The sequence below is a fragment of the Podarcis filfolensis genome (assembly GCF_964270895.1).
Source record: "Podarcis filfolensis genome assembly, chromosome: 2".
NCBI classification, from domain to species: Eukaryota; Metazoa; Chordata; class Lepidosauria; order Squamata; family Lacertidae; genus Podarcis; species Podarcis filfolensis.
The window spans coordinates 45,492,320-45,513,959 of record NC_139605.1 but is presented as its reverse complement, the minus strand read 5'-3'; the positions used below and the strand labels follow the sequence as shown (position 1 = coordinate 45,513,959).

The window sequence follows — 21,640 nt, the reverse complement described above, 5'->3', positions numbered from 1 at the left end:
CCTGATTCTAAACTTGTTTACTCAGAAGTTCAATGGAATTCAATGTGACTTGCTCACAAGTAACTCTGGGTAACCTTTGACATATAAAAGCAACATTTTTAGAAATCTAGTAGAAGCTAATTGCTTCACATTACCAGGAAGAGTAAAGCCCTTTCACAGCCTGTTCTTGGTCACTCCACCGAGTTGGATTTTCATATTTGCAAGCACGACCACCGCATGCCATAGAACACTGCATATGACCAGGAATGACATGGCGAAGACGTTCTCCAACTTTTGTGTATTTCGCAGTCGGACGCCTAGACCTTCCTGCAACACAAAAGGCAAGACCAAGTAAAATCTTTCATCATACAACTTTTGTGAATCATATAAAAACAAATGTATGCAGTATATATTTCAAAGCAGGCAAAGCAATCAGGATCATTAAAACATTTACTGAAAACTGGCTTCTGTCTTAACGTTTCCCTCTCAAGGGTCTTTGTATGTAGCAGCTCCTGAATAAAGTAATTGTCAGTCATTATCTAGAAGCAGCAAATGCTATTTTCTCAACTAAAGTTCCATGAAAAATAACATTGAGCTTTTATGATGGTATAAAATGATAAGTAAAGAGTCAAGAACTTAATCTATTATTAGTTATGAGAACAAGATTAGACACATTGCCATAAAACCCAAGTCCAGTTTATATAAAGGAAATTGCCAATACTTTACTTTTTTTCTCATGGAAAGCAGCATTTAGTTCCTCGGGGCTTACAGAGGAAATGGCCACCATAACTCTATGCGTAGAAGTCGAGAGGACCTCTACAACAGAGCTCCGTCGCCTTTGGAGTATGCGGAGAAGAGGATCAGAGGAGGAATGTCTCCGGCCCTGAAAAAAGTTGCTAAAAATATTCACTGTCAAGCGTCTTCTGGGTGAGCCTTGCATGGTCACCCACTACTTGGAGCAGTTTAGAAATGCTGTAGGAAGTCAAACTGAATGAGAAGTCTGACTTGCTCAGTACTGAACTTGCACAGAGACATGCATCTTTCTGTATGATCTAATAGCTGTTCAGGATAGGCTGCTCTGTCTCCATAGAAACCAACAATGAACTCACTAGTGGCAGCTACCCTTTTGGCAGCTGAATTCTATATACATTGATTCTGTGTGGGACAAACTGTTCCACTGCCGATGAGGATTAGAATCACTTGAAGCAGATCATTCCAAACTGCAGCAGGACTCCCAAATAATTTACTATGAACAGGAAAGGTTTCTGGAATTTGAAGTACAGACCTCAACAGCCTGGACAAGAAGAGGCTTCTTCTTTAAAAACAAAACCCTCAGATATTAATACAATTCAAGAAATCGTGACTAAGGTGTCAACGAACATCCCATGCCGGATTGGAAGATGAAAATCAGAAGTGCGTGGAGAGCCTTATGTAAAAGGATGAAAAGGGGAATTAACCTTTTCTTGGAGAGAAATTATATAACACACTCATTTCCCCAGCAAAATAACTATCATGCCTTTGAATTTTAATGCTAGTGTAGAAATAAAGCTTTCTAAAGAAACACTAAGATCTGTAAAGTATTTTATCAGCAGGAATAAAAAGCAACACTACTCTTAAAAAAATAAATTATCCTGCTATTTTATGAGATCTGTAAAAGAATGTATAGATACTACTTGAAGGGTGAAGGAAACAGATGAGGGGTAAAATAATTCCTCATAGTATGAACAACAACAAAGCAATCCAAAGCGGTCCTGCCAGTATCTGGGAGCACTTTACATCAAAGAATATGTCAGCAATCCAAAAATGGATTTATTCATTTGCTTACTTAGTCTCCAGCAGGAATTTCTACACCGCGACTTCCCAATGCATAAGCAGATACACAACAGACTGCACTCTTAAGTACATGCCTGTCACAGCACATTGCACCACCAGAGAATTTCTGTGAATATACCTTACAATTTCCACCAGAAACCACTAGAAGTCACTCATATTCTTTCAGTCCAACTGAGGTTCTTAACTATAATTTAATGGCAAAACAGGACAAGTCTTTTAATTCACTTTAAAAGGTGTTGGACTACATCACAAATGGAGTTACTGGAAATCTTGTAGCTGTGCCAACTGGTTCACATAGCTTTCAACTTCCTTTTTGTCTACACCCCAGTTTATACATTTCCCAACCCAAATGGCCCTCTCAGCACAGCCATGTGTAGGAAGTCATGCATAACCTGGAGCAGTCATACTGGTGCCCAATCCTCAGGAGCTCGTACTTATGTCATTTCTCCCCCTGCCCATCCTTTTTGAAGGAATAGAAATCAGGTGAAACAAGAAATGAAGAAACCCAAAAGGTACAGACTTCTCCACAGAATCGAAACAATCTCTCTCATTAAAAAAAAAAAGTAAAACATTTAATTGTAATATTTAGTGGTGCCCAGAACCTGGCATGATATTGCTGAATCAACAGCAAATAGTGATCACAGTGCTATCCAAAGTAGCTCCCTGTGGTAGCAAGGTGGAGAGAGTTCTTATCCCAGGTCTCCGATCAATATTTTTTTTTGGACAATTAGGGACATGAGATTCGGACATGAGAAAAAAGGCCTAATCATATTCTGCAACTTTTGTTTTCTTAATTCACTGACCTTAAAAGCACTCTGCCAAAATGATGAATCAGAATTACAAGTCATGACAATGGTCATTTGTTATCCTGCATTGTCAATATCCTCCCTCTGTTGCATTCTGCTATTATTCCAGCACTGCTTCTGGGGCAGCTGCTGATTTTCCACCCTAGTCCCTCCTATGAAGTGTACTGGAGGAGAAACAGGGGGAACCTCTTCCATTGGGTAATATCTATATCTCTAAACTTGCACAAAACCAGAAAACTGCAGAAACAAATTTACAATTGCTTGACTGCGTACTTTTACACAATTCTTGGGCAGGTTTTTTTAAAAACAACAACAACAACACAGGTTCAACAGATTAGAATCAACAAATTTAAAAGCAGGGAAAACACAAACAGGAACATCTATGGGAAAGACCAATGTTGCTCCTTATATACAAATCCAAATTATGTGTGGGTGTGGGACTAGGGCTGGGAGATATCTGGTTTTCAACATCACAATTTGCAAGAATAGCCTGGGTTTTTTTCATTGTTTTATCCCACATTTTAATTTACTAAAAGTAACTCCTCCCCCCAAAAAGCCCACTTACCTGAACTCATGGTTGCAAGATATGCACTGCTTGATACCAGAGAACAGTAGGGTAATTCATTTTCCAACAGGACTCCTGCAGCCATCGCAGTACCTGTTGAAACATTTGCCACATTAACCTTAGTTGTGGTTTGTTGCATATCTTCAAAAATAGCCAGAGGAGGAAAGCCAAGGTAGAATGTACTGTTGCACACCACCCCAATCTCTGAGCAGCTGGAAGGACAGACCCTGAAGCTGAGGCTCCAATACTTTGGCCACCTCATGAGAAGAGAAGACTCCCTGGAAAAGACCCTGATATTGGGAAATGTGGAGGGCACAAGGAGAAGGGGATGACAGAGGACAAGATGGTTGGACAGTGTTCTCGAAGCTACCAGCATGAGTTTGACCAAACTGCGGGAGGCAGTGGAAGACAGAAGTGCCTGGCGTGCTCTGGTCCATGGGGTCACGAAGAGTCGGACACGACTAAACGACTAAACAACAACATGATTGTGGGTGTATGGCATCTACAAACTCATATCAATACTATAAGCAAAAGATGGTGCAATGTGTAGAAACTGCTGAGTGAAACCACGTAAATGAATTGCGTTAAGGGAAGAAGTATTTTCTTAGTCCTGAATCTATTGCCAATGAATTTAATGTAGTAGATGACCACTCTGTCCCTTCTTAAACTCTTAAGAAGCACTTTTGTGCTAGTTCAGAAAGTGTGAGGTTTGAGCTGCGATTCCAAATTAAATATGGTAAGGCACAATAAAGTCTCTTAACTAAAGAAGGCAAATTTTATGCCAATTTTAGATCTGATCTAGATGCATCTAAAAAAGGTCCTGTCACCTGAAACATCACATCCCCAGAGGATTTGCACATGGAAGCTTTTCCCACAGCAGAGAACACAGTCAATTGCTCTCTACTGAAAGAGTCACATTATATTGCAACAAGTTTGCAGACTCTCTTTAAGAGCAGCTCTGTCACGTTTACATACATGTGAGAACAAACAAGAGGCACTTGAAAGCTCCTCTGGAGGAAAGGAAGGATGAACATGTGATTAAAAAAGCATAAAGTCAGTAGAAGTACCCAGAATAGTATTTAATGTGCATTTCTCAGTGCTGACTACTAGTTCCATGAAAAAATACACCTATGATTAAAGAGTTTTAGTATGTTTGTTCTCTAATGGGTTGGAAAGATAATTACACATTTTACATTGGCCTGATTTGCACAACACATTAAGCCAAACTATGGTTTCTTCTTGATGGCAGCTCATGGTTAGGAGAGAGATTAACCAAAAACCCTGGTTCAGACAACTCGCTACAGTCTCAGCATGGCTAGGTGGAAAAAGGATTGGAAAAATGTTTAAAATATCTTTCAGCAAAAAAACAGAGGCTTACCTACTGGGAATCACAGATTCGGATATCCCTAAAAGAAGCAAAGGAACGTTTTCCTTATGCTACGGTTGCAGCAAGAATACTCATTGCGACAAACTGGAAAAGCGAAGAAGTCCCTTCTAGATCAGAGTAGACTCAAAAAATGATTGAATATGCGGAATTAGATAACTTATCAGAAAGAATAAAAAATAAATCAAAGGAAGTATTTATCTCAAAATGGGAAGTTTTTAAAATTTATCTGAAAAATAGTAATGACAGTTTGAAGTCTGTAGCAGCATTTGAATAACTTCAGCAGGAGTTTTAAGTTTGATGGAAAACCGATAGAATAAATAATATCAAAACCAAAACCTGTTATAATATGGCAGTGAATAATTGATAAGAAATAGAAGTAAGGAGTAGAATGGAATTCAGTTATATAGAAAAAAAGTCACTTTTATGTTAAACATATTATGAGCACTATTTAATGTGTTGTTATTGTTGTTTTTCCTTTCTTTCTTTTTTAGTTGCTAGGAGGTGATGGATATTTGTTTATTTCTATATTTCTTTTTGTGTGTGTGAAATAATAAAAAAATGAAAAAGAAAAAGGATGGGGGGGGGAGCAAAGTTTCTATGAGCGCCCTTCCAGGAGCCTACACATCTGTGTGGCCCCATTATGTAAAAGGAGACATACCGGGTCATGCAAACTAGGCCTATGTATTGTTTGCCACTTTGGAAATGCAGGGGATAAATAAATAAGATTTACAGAAATTTGGATTTATTTTCTTCCACCCTCACTCCTAAATATGCATTTTCTTTTATACAGACAATGCTATTTAACGGCTTCCAGAAACCTACAAAGTTTTGGTTAATATATATATATAGAGAGAGAGAGAGATGAATTTACTGTCAAACCAGTTCCAATTTCTGTACTATGAGTAATGCTCAACCTCTGCATTTATATGAGAAAGGAAAGTGTGATGACTAATTACAACGGAAAACAAGAGCTCTTTAGAACTTCACTTGCATATCCACATCAAAAATTGTCAGGAAACACAATTCCCCCCTCTTGTAGCATTGCTCAGTTATTATCTATATATAAAGATGTTTCATCCTCACTAACAGTTGTCAAAGATGCTACATTTCTTCAAACACGCATAGCTGAAATATAATACATGTGTTATCAAAAAACCCTGATGGGTAGTAAAGTCTGAGAGGGGTATTTTTTATTTCTTGAGATGGAGAACATGAAGGCTCAGGGGCAGGCCGTGTTATGCTATCTCAGACAGCACTGTGGCAGTAGTGGCAAGTCAAAGATCCAGGCAGGAACCAGTGCCTGAATGGTGCAGCAAGACTTTGCAAAGTGTTAGCCCTAATAGGAGAGGCACCATTTGGACTCAGCTTCATGCAGCAAAATATCCTGGGCTAACACAATAACACTAACTAACAGCCTCTACTACAGGGCAATACAAGGGAAGACTGATGTGGGGGACATACAGCTTACTGTCCAGGTAGCTCTCGTTTTGAATACCTAAATGGCCAGGTACATGATGATGGGAAAGGCTTGTGCAGGAGACCTTGGGAAGCCACTGCTTGTCAGAATGCAGCTAGAAAAACCAGTAGTCTGACTCTGCATAAGACAACGTAAACCAAGACTTATGAGGAGCCATTGAAGGAGCTGGGTATATTTAGTCTGGAAAAGGAGAGACTGAGAGGAGATATGTAAGGGGCTGCCACATGGAAGATTGAGCAGGCTTGATTTCCCCCACTTGAACAAATGGATTTAAGTTACAAGAAAGGAGATTCTGACTAAACATCGGGAATAACTTTCTGACAGTAAGAGCTGTTTGACAGTAGAACAGATTCCCACAAGAGGTGGTGAACCCTCCTTCAGTGGAGGTTTTTAAGCAGAGGTTGGATGGCCATCTGTCATAGATGCTTTAGTTGAGATTTGGGAATTACATGGGGCTGGACTAGGTGGCCCGTGGGGTGTCTTCCAGCACTACAATTCTATGAACGTCATACAGTGGCTGGAAAATGGACTGTGCCAGCCCAATCTCAGAAATGGAGGAGTGATGGTTTTCTTGGGGCGGCCAGGAAGGTATCAATGAAAGTTGCATTTATTTATTATTATAAAATGAAGTATCTTTTTTTATGTTACAAAAAGTCTTTTTTTTTCTTGAACAGAAAGAGTATAAACAGATATTATTTATATTTACCAACAAAAGGTTTGCATCAACAAATGTTTCATTACGTATTTATGTAAATAATTTTGGAAGGTATTGAATAATTAGACAACAATGTTCCATGTTATTTCAGGCCATGTTCCTAATTCTCCTGCAGAGCTAATAAAGCCACATGGCTCTAGATAGTCAGGTTATTGGACTAATCAGATCAACTACATTTATCCATGCAACATGCACCTCCATTGCCATGACAGTTAAGAAACATTAATCTCGGGAGCATGGTTAAATAGAAACGTGTCACCTCACTTTGAACTACACCCTCCCCACATTGTTGATTTAACACATGTAATGGAAATAAAGCATACAAATACATATATGCATTACCTATTTACCTCATGAACAAACACATCACTTATGGTCAGGGCACCTATTGTGCTATTCTTAAGAAACAGCATACTATCAAATGGTTTGTAATAGAACATTATTCCACTGCTTGTGTCTAGCTACCATTCAGCAAACATTTCACTAACATGCTGCTCTCTTCCTTGGAACTAATTAATGGGACATATTAATGGACAGAATTTGTATCGGGTGGCTGTTCTCCCTCTTGGACAATCTAGTCTTCAGATTATTTTCATCATTCTTGAAGTTATCCAAACAAGATAAAGATTACAGCACTGGTATTGCTCTTATTACTTCATTACAACATAATGAACTCACTACTCCTTGTTTTGTTTTTAACAATTGGTCTTAAACTTTAATGCCTAGCCAGATAATTTCCTGGTTTTGCATAGGCTGCTGGGCTAAACTAATGATTCACTCCTATAATTAAAGAGGTTATATGTTAAATCCTAGATTACCCCTGCTTCTGTGGCAAATGATGCTGAGAGGTTCCTATATATTAAGGCAAGAGTCTCTGAGCAGGGGCACAAGTGGCCAACTGTTCTAATCCTACTTCTTTACTGATAGCACTTCCTTCTTTATCCCTCATCCATTTAGTGAACAATTTTGAGAGTATTTTTTGAAAGAGCAGAGTCAGAAATCAAAATTCAAGACTCAATTGCTTAATGGAAACTCCGCTTCAGTCTTTATAAATTGAGAGATTACCGTATTTTACCAAGGCTGTAACCTTGCTCTATTTATTTCAATCAAAGCAGGTCCACATGTGTCCCAGTTCTCTGATCTAACAGAATCTGCAAGGAGCAGCCGAATTGTGCCTTTATAGACGAAGTTCCACTGATCTGCTGTTAAGCACGGAAAGAGGGAACTTTCAACAACCCATTGACCTGATCAGTAGAATTGTGGTTATTTGAAAGGGCTACATACATTGCTCTGCTGTTAGACTGGGCGGGCTGCAAATGCAATCCAAAACCATGATCTGCTGGGTTAGAATGCATGCGGATGGAGTGGAGGTCTCCCTCCACCTAGCCCAGGATTACTGCACTGCTCCCTGCTCCACATTCCAGCCGCTGCTCTGATGTCTGGCAGGCTTCCCACTGGCAGTAGCCCATGGAAAGCTCCAGGGATGGGGCTGAACTGGTATGGGCTTTCCTGGATCCCCAACCAGCCTCACTGCCCTCACCCAACAGCACCAGGCCCAGTGACTATGCCAACTCCAGACTGGTGTTGTCCAGAGCAGGCTTTTGCCTACCCTGCCTTCCACCCGGGTCAACATGAGCAGTGCAGCTGTGGATGCTGTGGTGGTCATGCCACTGCATCATCTCCCACCCCTGCCTGGCTGGGGTTTGAATTCCTCTGCCACAAGCACAATTCTTGTCAGGCTTCAGGAAATCAAATCCCTCCCACGGTGGCAGCCAAGAAGCAGATAAACAAGAAGAGTTCTTACCAAATATTTTATTCAATATTCACAGAGAGACGAAGAAAAGCAGTTTCTCTTAGATAATGGCGTTACTCCAAGTAAAGTCACACCCCCTCAATCTCTTCTATTCTGCGTCATCCCTGCGTCGGCTGATCTGAGTTTTCTGCCTCTGAGCTTTCTGTTCTACTACTCTCAATGCCTGCCTGGTCCCGGGGGAGGGGGGCAGGAATATTTCTAAAGACACTGAGTCTGTCAGCTGTCTCTCCCCTGGTGCATCCTCTTCCTGCTGTTCCTCTCTCATTATTTCCCAGCTTCTCCCCTCTGCAGTCTCTGAACTATGACCTTCTGCAAAACACTGTTATAAATCTATACTGTCCTCCTGTTCTTGGGAAGGTTTGGGGAGGGGGCGATCCCCACCATTCCTCCTCAGTCCAGCTGCTGACAACTCTATCTTACAAGGGATGCACAACACAGAAGTCTGCTTCCACAAGCATGGAGCACCTGGCTGGATTGGCGCACAAGGAGAGTGCTAGTTAGCAGGCAAAAGGCATCTGAGTCAGAATTTACCCTCCCAAAATGGAACTGGTGAAAAATTACTGAATTTATTTTCAGTTACCTACTGATTATCTCAACAAATTATAAATCCACAATGTATCAATCCGTATCCATATATCTAACATTTTGGGTAATGATAATAGAGATGTTATATAACAGACAATAATCATGATGTTCTCAGGGTATGGTATGGCACCTTGCTGAAGCCACACAGGACTGAGTTTGGGCAGTGCCTGGTTGGGAGACTACCTCAAAACCACACAGACTTTATCTTGGGTTGCATGATGGAAGAAAGGTCAGAAATAAATGTAAGAAAATAAAACAATAAATAAATCACATTACCGCTTTCTTTTTTTACTCATCCATGGTTGGGTCAAGTCTACACACCTCCACTTACTCTCAGTGATTCATATAGACAGTATAAAAAAATGCTTACACACAATCTTAGAAATCAAAATAGGTCATATGGGATACTATTTAAAACACAAGAAAGTAATTTATTTTGCTTTTTTATTGAAAAATTATTAAAAGGAAATAAAAGGAAAACAATACAATAACTTTCAATACACCCATATTAGTTTACACATATAGCTCAATATAAGCCATCCAAATAGGTAGCAAGGATATGAAGGTCTTCCCGCCACTGCGTAATAAATGGTGGGTATTTATCCTCCAAGGCTCTTCTTTATTACTGCAAGAATTCACAAAATCCATTTTTGTTGTCTTACCATTAATACCCATATAATTTAATTAACTCTCCAAATATCTATTTTATACATTTTATTTGTTAGCACTAAGCAGGAGTATCCTTGCTGTTAATATAGCTAGGCAACAAAACAGTACAGCCTTATCATACAAGTCATATCATGGGATGCAAGTCTCACCGGCTACAGTCCAGCACAGAGTTAAGCCTGCTTAAGCTGACTGATTTCAATGGGCTTAAAGTGTGCTTAACTGTACTGGCCAGTCCATAGTCACAGCTATTTATTTTCACTTTCAGTTCCAGACTTCTAAAATCAGAAACTGGTTGAATTCTTTGCATCTGTTTTCACTGCAGAAAACGTAGGCCAGATTCTTGTGCCTGAACTGAAGCAAACAGTGGTAAGCAGTTCTCACCTTACCAATAAATTAAAAATGAACAAATCCTCAGAGTTCTTAAAGTAACACGTCCCTAAGATCAGCTTCCATACCTGAGGATTGGAAAGTGGCCAATATAGAACCATTTTTTGAAAAAGGGATCCAGGGAAGATCCAGGAAATGACAGGCTGTTCCTGGTAAAATAGCGGAAAGCATTATCAAACAGATAATAACCCAAGCATATAGAAGAACAAGTAACACAGGGAACTGCCTTTTACTGAGTTGGGCAATTGGTCCACTGCTTTATTTCTATTGTAGATTAGGGCCGCTTATTTCTTTAGAGTATGGATGTGTTAAGACATTGGTTCAAAAACACCTGTGATTTTATATTTATGCTGCACCGTTATTTCTTTTGTTGTTTATATAATAAATGGATGCTTCTCTTTAGCATCAAAGAAACCTTTGGTGTGGTATGAATGAACTGTTCAAACAGATCTTTTGAACGGCACTCAGTTGTGACTCCTGCAAAAGGTTACAGAGAACCAGACAGAGGACCTTCTCAATAGTGGTGCCCGCCCTGTGGAACGCCCTCCCATCAGATGTCAAGGAAATAAGCAGATATCCTATTTTTAAAAGACATCTGAAGGCAGCCCTGTCTAGGGAAGTGTTTAATATTTAATGCTGTATTGTTTTTAACACTCGATTGGGAGCCGCCCAGAGTGGCTGGGGAAACTCAGCCAGATTGGCAGAGTATAAATAATAAACTATTCTTAAATTATTATAAAAGTCCCCATCTCTCAAAGCATGTGTTAGGGTCATGTGTGAAGAACACACAAACTCTACACGTGTAACAGCATGTTGTAGATAAAGTGGCATTTCAAATGAAATCATTAATCCCACTGATTGGGACCAAACAGAAGATCCCTGGGTCCATATTGAACTTGCCCCAGCCGTGCCAGCATTCTGAGCACTTCCCTTCTTTAAATTATTAGATTCGGTGATAAAGGGAATTGAATCCTTTTTAAAAAACTACAATCTTGACATGGAAAAATCAAAGGAAAATGTTGGCCTCTGGAACGTCCCCATTACGGTAACTCCCTTTCTAGACCATCCTGCCTTTTATCAAGGCAGATAAATTTATCTGCCATTTATCAATAAGATAAATATTGGCATACAAAGAATGAAAAAACAGAGGCTTATACTCACTTTATAAAGGCAAAGCAATAGGTAAAGAAAGGTTAAAGGAAAATCTAAATGATCTGCACCCCAACTGGTTCCAGATTCTCCAATATTGTTCATTTGCAGTTGTTTGTTCTCTTATGACATTTGAAACAAGGTGTATTGAATCCCACTGTGATATGAAAGGTGTGGTTTCATTGATTTATTGTGTGCTCATGGAATATTACATTGGGAATGAAAAAGGTTTGCACGTAGTATGAGAGACTGAAATAGGCAAAGAAATCAATGATAATGAGTCGGAAGGCATATGGAGGACCCCACCTTTAAGAACCATTTCATCTCACCTTCAAGAAGCTTCTTTGAAGGTCGTCCTCAGGTGGCATTGGACTCTGGTTCGCTTAGCAAAAATCAACAAATCCTTATCCCCTCTTTGTGGGAGGGGATGTGGGAATAGGAGAACATATTTTCATGCTTGGTGGGAATGTAAATTTGTCCACACATTTTAGACAAAGGTCTTCGGTATCATTTCTAAAATTGCTACACCTCTCTCGCCAAATCTAGCTTTAGCTCTGCTCTCATTAAATCTAGATTCTGATCTCACTATTCAACATAAAGATCTAATTTTCTTTTTCCTGACGGCTGCACATTTAGTGATAGCGTATTTTTGGAAATTCCAGGCTGAGCTACCCCTTGAAGTTTGATTCAAAAATATCTGGAATGTGGCTATTTCAGAGCGATTAACTGGGCTTAGAAGGGTAGCAAAAGGTGTTATAATGATGAAACCTGGTCCCCCCTCTTTTCTTATGTAAGGAAAGTTGATAGCAAATCTCTCCCACTAATTTCACAAACATGTCTGTAGAGAGCCTATACTGACCATTAATGCTCTAAGGTTATGTAAAATGATGTTATTTATTATTTATTGAATTTATATACCTCCCTATACCCGGAGGTCTCAGGACAGTTCAGAGAATAATGCGATAGTTGTTTATTTTGTGTGTGTATACTGTATTGAGTAAAATAAAGGAAGACACAAATGGGAAGAGTGCTATGGGGCTCTTAACCTGCTTGCAGGTTTCCATAGGCATCTGGTCCATCACTGTAGCAACAGGCTGCTAGACCAGATGGGGCTTTGGTCTTGCGATGCTTTTGTTAAATATCTCAGGAGAACCACTGCTTGGAAGTGATGAAGTTCCAAGGAATGCAATTTAAAATCCAGCTGCACTGCTTCAGATAGTGGTTTTACTGATATTGCAGCCTGAGCAACTGACTACTTGTCATCTGTTTCACAAATGGTACTGACAGGAAGTGGGAAAGGAACTTATGCATTATGTGATCACATAAAAGAGTTGTTTTCTGACTTCCTGCCAGCGCCATTTTCCATTTGGTAGCGGAGCACCCAGACGGCTACTACTACCACTTTCCTAGAGAAAAGTGTGGTCAGCTGCTCCATTCACCAGTTGGGTAGACAAGCAGAGCAGGAAAGGGCAGTTACACTGAAACAATGGCAAATGGGGAGAAGCAAAGCCATGGCAGCAGAAGGAGGAAGCCACCATAAGGCATCTCGCCAGGGCTGCCTCAAACCACTGCTGCAGGCAATGGGAAGCCAGTGCCAGAGTCCATGGGTGCCTTTTCTCACCCCAGCAACTTATTTTTTTCCTTCTGGCAGAAGTCTCTCAAGTTGCTCTGGAGGACCTTCCAAAGGAAAGAGTTTTAGGGGGACACAGTACTCTGCTGCCAGAGAGATTCGCTGAAAAGATATTAGCTAATACAGCTAGTTAAGATATTAGCTAATATTAGCTAATACAGCTGCAACTGATGGAAAGAACAGATGGTGATACATCTATAGCAACAGCAGTTTAAATAAGGCAAGTGCCAAAGGTGCACGCTTGCAATGCTGCCTGCCAGCTGTTAAAGTGAGCTTAAGAATCATAGCTGGCTCAATACTGGCCAAAAGGTCACTAGGACACACGTAAATGGAACGTGAACTTCCTGAGTCCTTTTCTTGGCTTGCTAATAGTTGTTGTGCCACATCTGTCAGAGAAATCCATTTCTAGAGCAGAAATATTGGTGTATTGAGGTGAGGGTCAGCAAAAGAACCATTGTGCCCAAGCTCTATATACACAGCTATAGCCCCTCAGTCTCACAATTACAAAACTGGAAGTACATAAACTACAATTCTTGAAGCTTATGTACCCAACTTTTTTTTAAAAAGGAACATTCCAGCCACAGTACAATCCCTATCCTAAGATGAAAGACAAGGTACAAGACTAAATATCTAAGTTAATCATGTGAGATGGTGGCAGAAAAATAATCACTATGTGTAAGACAAGGACCAGAAGAAAAGTTGAAAATTGTCTTTGATTTGCTGAAAAACCATTCACCATCTGTTTTAGTCACAACTGATTTTCACTTAATCAGTAAGCACCATGTTTAGGTAGAGCCAGGGCTGCTTATATGCACCAAATGCAGACAAAAGGAATAAAGACATGCAATTTAATTGGTGATACGTGGTGTTCTATGATAGTTCAGTGTTTCAAACTGCCATGTATTAATGGCAAGAACTTGAATGCTAAATGACAGAAATTAATTAGCAGTAAGTAATCCACTGTCAGTATCATTATGGTAGGACGCAACGTAACAATTTTCAAATATTTTACAGTATCTTGAACAGGCTTCCAGCCAGTAATTAACACAGAAAACTGTAATAAAAGAGTGTGGAAAACTGAATACATTAACTGCTTCAAAAACAAACAAAAAAAGCTGACATTTTCCACCTTTTCCAGTTTTATATGGGAATTAGAATCATTATGTTCTACAATTAAATGAATTAAATAGCTTTATCATAAAACTAGTTTTAGAACTGCCCTCTATGCTTACAGTTCTCTTGTATTTGAACATTTCAAATGCCCAGAATTAAAGTTAACCTCTTATTTTACAAGCAGACCATTCACAGTAATTGCAGCTTGCTAGCCTTACCTGTAACCCAGTAAAAAGAATTGGTAATAGTTGATCCTTTCATTACTACCAGTTTTGACCAATCACAAGAACAGCACAGTGTAGAAATACAGAAGGGTTCTGCTGGGTGCTGCAGTTTCTGCTGTTGTTAATTGGATTTGTAAATGGTAATCTGGGAGGAGCCAGTAGCAGCCTACTTTCTCTTCAACCTACATGCGGAACACTAAATGTGCTATGTAGATAATTATCCCAAATAATGCTTTCTTGGGCCTGGCCTATATTATAAATAGGTTTTAAACAAACAGGTCATAGTAAGCCATTGCAATGCAGTATTCTTCCTTGTTATTTTTGAAGTTAATTAATTCAAAACTGCCAGTTAAGATACACACCTTAATTCAGTAATTTTAGGTATCCTACAAGCATTTCTTGATGAACCCTTATATTAAAAGTTAATTATGAAAAGGAAAATGAAGTTAACCATTTTGAAATAAGAATGCCTTTCTTATCTAGAAAGCACCCCTTTATTCTTAAGAGGTAACTGAAGTTTATCACTTTGGAACAGTGATTATAGTTTCACACTCTAATATTTATACCATAATATTTATATTAAAACAGATTATGTTTTCGTACTACCTCTCTAGACTGTTTTGCTTCCTCCTGTGACTTTTTAAACACAGAATTTGGAAGATAAAGCTAAGTTAACTAGGCTACGCATGGTAAAAGCAACCTTGTATATATCCCTAAAAATGTTACTTGCCTGTTGGGGGCTGGCACAGGAGCGATGGAGAGCTCAGACCCTCTTCCAGCAGTCTGTTGGGCATTAAAAAGGGTCCTCCCTTTTCCACTAACCCACTCACTCACCTCATGGCTCCTAGGCAGCTGCTTAAATAACAGGCTGGTATTTTGTTTTGTTTTTAAAAACTGCAGCTGCCAGCATCTGATAAGGCAAGTTTGTAAGGCATCCCTTTGGTAAATTCATTAATTCATTCTCTTCTATTTTAAAAACATTTGTATACTGCCCTTCATTCAATACATTCCTGGGTGGTATAAGAAATAAAGCAGTAAAATATACAATAAAACCAAAACGTCACCAGTAATATAAGGCAGCAGATAAAACACAGTGCAGGTATTAGCCAAATCAGCGTCAGAGAACAGAAATGTCTGCATGCATACATACATAGTTTTATTTGTATGCCGCCTTTCCATAGTTCAACCCATGCTCAAGACAGCTTACAACGTGAAAAAATAAATAATCACAACATAATAAACTAGTCATAAACACTAAATAAATATAAATTACACAACCAAACCAAACAATTTCCACATAAATCATAAGATCTAAAATAAAGATACAAATAATTAACAGCAATAGCTGAAAAAACCCCCCACAAAACTCCCTAACACCCCCCCCCCCCCGCCCAAGAGTCTGTTCAATAGCCTCAGGTTTTGTAGCTGGAATCAGTCAGGGCCCTGCTCTCCCAGGCCAGGTGGGAAAAGGCCTGCAAGGCATGGAGCGGGTCTTCCAGGACTCACAGCCAAGATGGTCCAAGTTTTAGACCAAGATGGTCCAAGACGATGCATGTTTTAAATATGTTTTTATTTTGTTGTTAATTTTCTTTTTATTAGTGTCTGCTGCCCTGGGCAGTAAAATAAGCTAGTGGTTGGCTCAAGGAAACTCAGAAAGAGCTTAATGGCACAGTGGGGATTTTAACTTGCGTCTCCCTAGTCCTAGTCTGAACTCCTACAACACACTGGCTGAAATTGTGACTCTTCTACACAGTACAGAAGTGAACTTTACTGCACTGTTTTATTTGACCTTCCGGTTCCTCCTTTTCTACAGCTGATACAGCACATAGTTGCCACTGTATTCACCCTAGCTTACTCTTTTTGGAATACAGTAACGTATATTCACAGAACTTTAGGAGGAGATATCTACAGTGGTACCTTGGGTTACATACGCTTCAGGTTACACACTCCACTAAGCCAGAAATAGTGCTTCAGGTTAAGAACTTTGCTTCAGGATAAGAACAGAAATCGGTCTCCGGCGGCGCGGCGGCAGCAGGAGGCCCCATTAGCTAAAGTGGTGCTTCAGGTTAAGAACAGTTTCTGGTTAAGTACGGAACTCCAGAACGAATTAAGAACTTAACCCGAGGTACCACTGTATTTGATTTATGCAAGCAAGAAAGCTCTAGAGGCAACTCCTGCCCAAGACCTAAGCCTGAATAGCAAATAAGCCTGGAAAATAGTGTTTCAGCTAAATCCTTATATTTGACCAGCCAGCAAAGGCACTGGGATTATAAACAACTGAAATTATTGGGTCATTGCATATATTACACTTATACCTAAACGGGATAGTGATCAAATATCAGTCTCTCTCTTTTTCTTTCTTTTTCTTTCACTTTTTTCTTTTATTTTATACCAACTCCACCTGGTACGCAGGCTGAGACCCTACCTGCCCGCGGACTGTCTCGCCAGAGTGGTGCATGCTCTGGTTATCTCCCGCTTGGACTACTGCAATGCGCTCTACGTGGGGCTACCTTTGAAGGTGACTCGGAAACTACAACTAATCCAGAATGCGGCAGCTAGACTGGTGACTGGGGGCGGCCGCCGAGACCACATAACACCGGTCTTGAAAGACCTACATTGGCTCCCAGTACGTTTCCGAGCACAATTCAAAGTGCTGGTGTTGACCTTTAAAGCCCTAAACGGCCTCGGCCCAGTATACCTGAAGGAGCGTCTCCACCCCCATCGTTCTGCCCGGATGCTGAGGTCCAGCGCCGAGGGCCTTCTGGCGGTTCCCTCATTGCGAGAAGCAAAGCTACAGGGAACCAGGCAGAGGGCCTTCTCGGTAGTGGCGCCTGCCCTGTGGAACGCCCTCCCATCGGATGTCAAAGCGATAAATAACTACCTGACATTCAGAAGACATCTTAAGGCAGCCCTGTTCAGGGAAGTTTTTAATCTGTGATATTTTAGTGTATTTTTGGTTTTCTATGGAAGCCGCCCAGAGTGGCTGGGGAAACCCAGCCAGATGGGCGGGGTACAAATAATAAATTATTATTATTATTATTATTATTATTATTATTATTATTATTCAGTTCTGTATTCTGTACTTTATAAATAAAATTTTAAAAAAGAAATCTCTTTGAGATAATTATGCAGTTCAAAGATATTAAAATGAGAACAGTCAACTGCATACAGAAATAACCTGCAACTTTTTAAAAAATGGATTAAAAAGAGAGAGCTAACAATGCGCTTCAGAACTTTGGTTGCATCCAGCCAATTCTGAAATTTGAAGCATTGCGTCACTTGTTTATATATTCCCTTGCTACCATAAAGGACTTTACAGAAACTGTTGATAAGAGAAAGAAGGGAAAGAAAATTGCTTCAAAAGCAATTGTATGTATCACCTTATATATATTGCTTGTATATATCACCCTGGGATTAATTATCCCACAGGCCTGGGGCCCAATTTTTACTAACTGAGATGAAAGCTTGCTAGAAACAATAAGTTCTTTCTAAGCACCAAGAGTCAAGGGAACAGTGCAGAAGAAAAAAATAATTAGCTCCACATAATCAGCTAGGAAGCTAATCAGTTTTATTGCTGTTATTATGTGAATAACAGTTAAAAAAAAATCAAGGCAGGAACTAAAACCAGATAAATATTTTTTTAATTAATTAGTAAAAACAATGTATATGTGAAAACACTCACTTTTTATTTATTTTCTAATAGCTCTGTCAAACAGAACTAGGTTAAGTAAGCACAACATTTAGCCTCAAGAGCTCTAATACCACAAGCACAAACACAAATATCAACGAATGAAAAACATGTTTTTTTCCAGAGCAAAGGATTCAAGAAGAAAAGTTATTATGTAATAACACCGCATATGCTTACCCAAGATGTGTACTCCCTGTGTCTTAGGTCATAGCTACTTATTTGAGTAAGCACAATACTTCAGTGCTGCTAAATCCCACCAGTGCAGTCACTAACCCTATTGGGAGGCCGTGGTAACTCATCGTTAAAATTGTCAAACAGTGGTACAATTCTATCCAGATTGAGCATTTCTAAATCTAATTTATCTCAACATGAGAACAAAATGTATGCTTATCTCCCACTGAAATCATGGGACTTTTAACATGTCTAATGTTAGCACGATTGGTTCTGAAGTTAAAAAGCTTCTGCTAGACTACAGGAAAAATTACTGGCAGAATTGGGCAGATGCAAGTTGTTTTTAAAAGCACAAGTATAATCAGTGAACATGTAAAGGAAAAGCTTTAACTTAAGCAGAACACACGTCCTATAGCCATTAGTGAGATACAAATAAAATCAGGCTTTTGACACTGCCAGTAAAGCTGTGAGCTGTCAAATACGCAAAAGTAAAAACTGATCTTGTTTGAATCAATTCCCTTACCTAAGCCCATTTCCTTCATAAACTGTAAAAAAAATAGTTAAATTATCAGAGCTGATGAAAAACCACAAACACAAAGAGTTGTCTATAGCTTTTAGATGACTTTAAATTGCTAGCATGTAAGAAATAACTCCCAAGTATGTCCAAGGGCTTCTCAACAGCTACCTGGAGGATCATCTTGTTCCTTGCAAGCCTGTCTAGGCATTGAGATCTTCTAGAGAGGTCCTTCTCTCTGTCCTGCTGACAAATAACTTAAGTGCAGATGAAAACCACTGAAATTAATGAATATTGACTAAGGTCGATTAATTTCTTTAGGGCTACTCTGAGCAGGGCTACTTCATTGAATACAACCCATTGTTTTTCATTAGTGGCCACTATTAGCTGCCTCTGTATACCAATATATATCATCTGTACAAAAATATACCAGTTTCCAGACCCTCTCTTTCTAAAGTCTGTGGAAATACCAAATGAGGGGAAGGGAATAGTTTGCACACTAGTTTGAAAACATGTACAGACAACACAGATAGGAGCTGTCATTTTAGATGACACTATCACAGGAAGGTGTGTACAATTGCAAACCACTATGTATAAAGGAACACTGTAAGAAAATGAGCCCTGTGATTCGCAAATGCTACATTGTACATGGCCTCCGAGTAGACTGAAATTAATCAAGTCCATTAATTTCAATAGGTCTATTTTGAGTATGACTTAGTTGGATATCACCCATAACATTTATCTTGGCTTCTCTAGAAATGCATAGGTGTTAAAGTTTAAGAAATAGTAATTATCAGTTATTTTTTTCAAGGCAGTTATAGGTTTTCTACTCCAACAAAATTCTTAGAACTGCATGTTTTTATGAGAATAAACTAGTCTACTGCAGAAAGGTAAATTTATATTTGTTACTCTGCCCATTACCAGCACAAGAGCCTCACCCATGAGGGGAGGGAACCCTCATGCTCAAAAAGGTTCCCCACCCTGCCTTAGAGTGCACTGCATATTCAGTGCTTGGATGTTTTGCAAGTAATACAAAAAGGTACCCCCCCCCATTATTTCATCACATAAAGGATTACACAGCATTTTTATTTGTCCATAGAAAACATCCCCTAAATACCTAGGTTATCCACACTAGATGGATTTAATGCAAGTTTAATGCAAGTTACATCCCTTGCATCTTGACAAAGGCAGGTGACAAAGTACCTTCCGATCAGACAAGAGACAGTATTTTAGTAGTGCTAAGTTGTCTGAAAAGGTTTTTGCTTTCCACAGCTTCTATCTTTCCACTGTCATCTGGTGGCCAATTCTCTGAAACACCACAAAAAGTCTGAGGCACCCGATTGCCAAAGTGCCTGAGTCCAAGCAGCCACCGTGCCTCTTTAGAAGGAGAGGAGAGGAACCCTCATCCTCTTGTCTCCAGATTTCCCGATTTAGTTTGGGTTTGTTTCCCCCCACCCCCCAAGCTTTTTTGAGCATATCACTGAAGGGGCGAAGGCTCGCCTGTTTGGAGTGAAACGCTGCCTAGGAACTAAAGGTAAACCCTACCTATGTGGGGAAGCAGCCTGGAAGATGAGTGGGTGGGTCATGGAATCATAAGCATCGTAGAGTTTGAAAGGGAACCCCCAGGGTCATCTAGTCCAACCCCCTGCAATGAAGGAATCTCAACCCGAGCGTCCATGGCAGGTGGCCAGCCAGCGTCTGAGTGACCCACACAGCAGCATCCCTGAAGGCCACCTGAGAAGCGCACAGGGGCAGCGGAGGAAGCGTCTGTGGGGTGGGAGAAAAGCTTATAGGTGGGTGGGGGGAGAGGTGCAACTCAGGGCTCCGAAAACCGAGGAAGCGGAACCGGGGGGGCTGCGAGGCTGGCTGGGGAGAGCCTCGCCTCGGGGAGCCGCCCCCTCCGGTTGTGGGGGGGGGTAGACGCCGCGGGAGTATATCCTGCGAAGCGGCGGAAGCGAACCCACCTCGTCACGGTCGGCTTCTGAGGCGGCGGCGGCGGGGCGGAGAAACCCCCCCATCCGGCGCTCCCGGACCTCCTCTCCGCGCCGGGCCCAGCCGGCATTGGGGAAGGCCCGAGGGATGGGAGGGCCCGTCCCGCCTTCCAGGCGGCGGCTTCTTGAAAAGGCGAGGCGAAGCGAAGAGGAGCGGCCTCCGAACAAAAAAAAAGCGCCGCGGGTGCGCCTGCGCCGCCCGCCAGGCCAGGCCTCGCTTGGGCTTGTTGCCATGGTGACAGGCCGGCGGGAAAAATGAAACCGGGGAGGGAGGGGCGGAAGGAGGCCTTTCCTTCAGCGCCAGATGCTGGCCGCCCGTGCTCTGTTGGCACGGGGGGGGGGGGGCTGTTGGGGTTTGGTTGACCGTCTCCCGCTTCGTCCAGCGGTGCTTTGTAGCTTCAAGGCAAAAAGTAAGAGCGCTCTTAAGTTTAAACTGGGCCTCGTTGCCCTTAGAATCAAAGAATTTGGAAGGGACCTCCGAGGGTCATCTAGTCCAACCCCCTGCAATGTAGGAATCTCAACTGAAGCATTATGACAGGTGGCCACCCAGCCTCTGCTTAAAAACCTCGAAGGATGGAGAGGGAGTTCATTCCACTGTCAAAACAGCTCTCACCATTATCAACATCATCACCATCATTATAGGCTGGATATCCCACAGCATCGAGGCTCCATGAGGCTTGGCATTCCTGTGCAACAGATCCACTTTCTGCCATCAAAATGCAGTTCTAGTCGCTACCTTCCATGCATTCACATACCCATGGTTCATTTAGTTTCCTTTTCTGTCGGTATTTGTATACAAACTACATATATTGTCACCAGATCCTGTTTCATAACATATTTTGCAGAATCTTGTATAACCTTTTTTTAAAAAAATTAATCAAAGGTATATGTGTTTGTGTGTATATAAACTCAGGTTGTGCTATTAAAAGATTATTTATCATTGT

At 40.6% G+C, this 21,640-nt stretch overlaps 1 protein-coding gene across 4 annotated transcripts in view; it reads right to left on the bottom strand.

The window, feature by feature from the left end:
- PTPDC1 (protein tyrosine phosphatase domain containing 1) overlaps positions 1-20,923 on the bottom strand; it is a 32,031-nt gene extending 11,108 nt beyond the window's left edge. Inside the window, exons 1-4 of one of the 4 annotated variants that reach the window (XM_083603026.1) lie at positions 20,670-20,889; positions 19,909-20,013; positions 3,184-3,276; positions 135-306 (exon numbers count right to left, since the gene is read on the bottom strand). In XM_083603026.1, coding sequence (XP_083459152.1) covers positions 135-306; positions 3,184-3,268 — 257 coding nt within the window. In that variant the 5' untranslated portion in view covers positions 3,269-3,276; positions 19,909-20,013; positions 20,670-20,889. Of the gene's footprint in view, positions 1-134; positions 307-705; positions 1,474-3,183; positions 3,277-14,326; positions 14,426-19,908; positions 20,014-20,669 lie in introns of those variants that run through there. The other 3 variants (XM_083603025.1, XM_083603024.1, XM_083603023.1) reach the window with 3 other exon arrangements.
- Between the last annotated feature and the right edge of the window lie 717 nt (positions 20,924-21,640).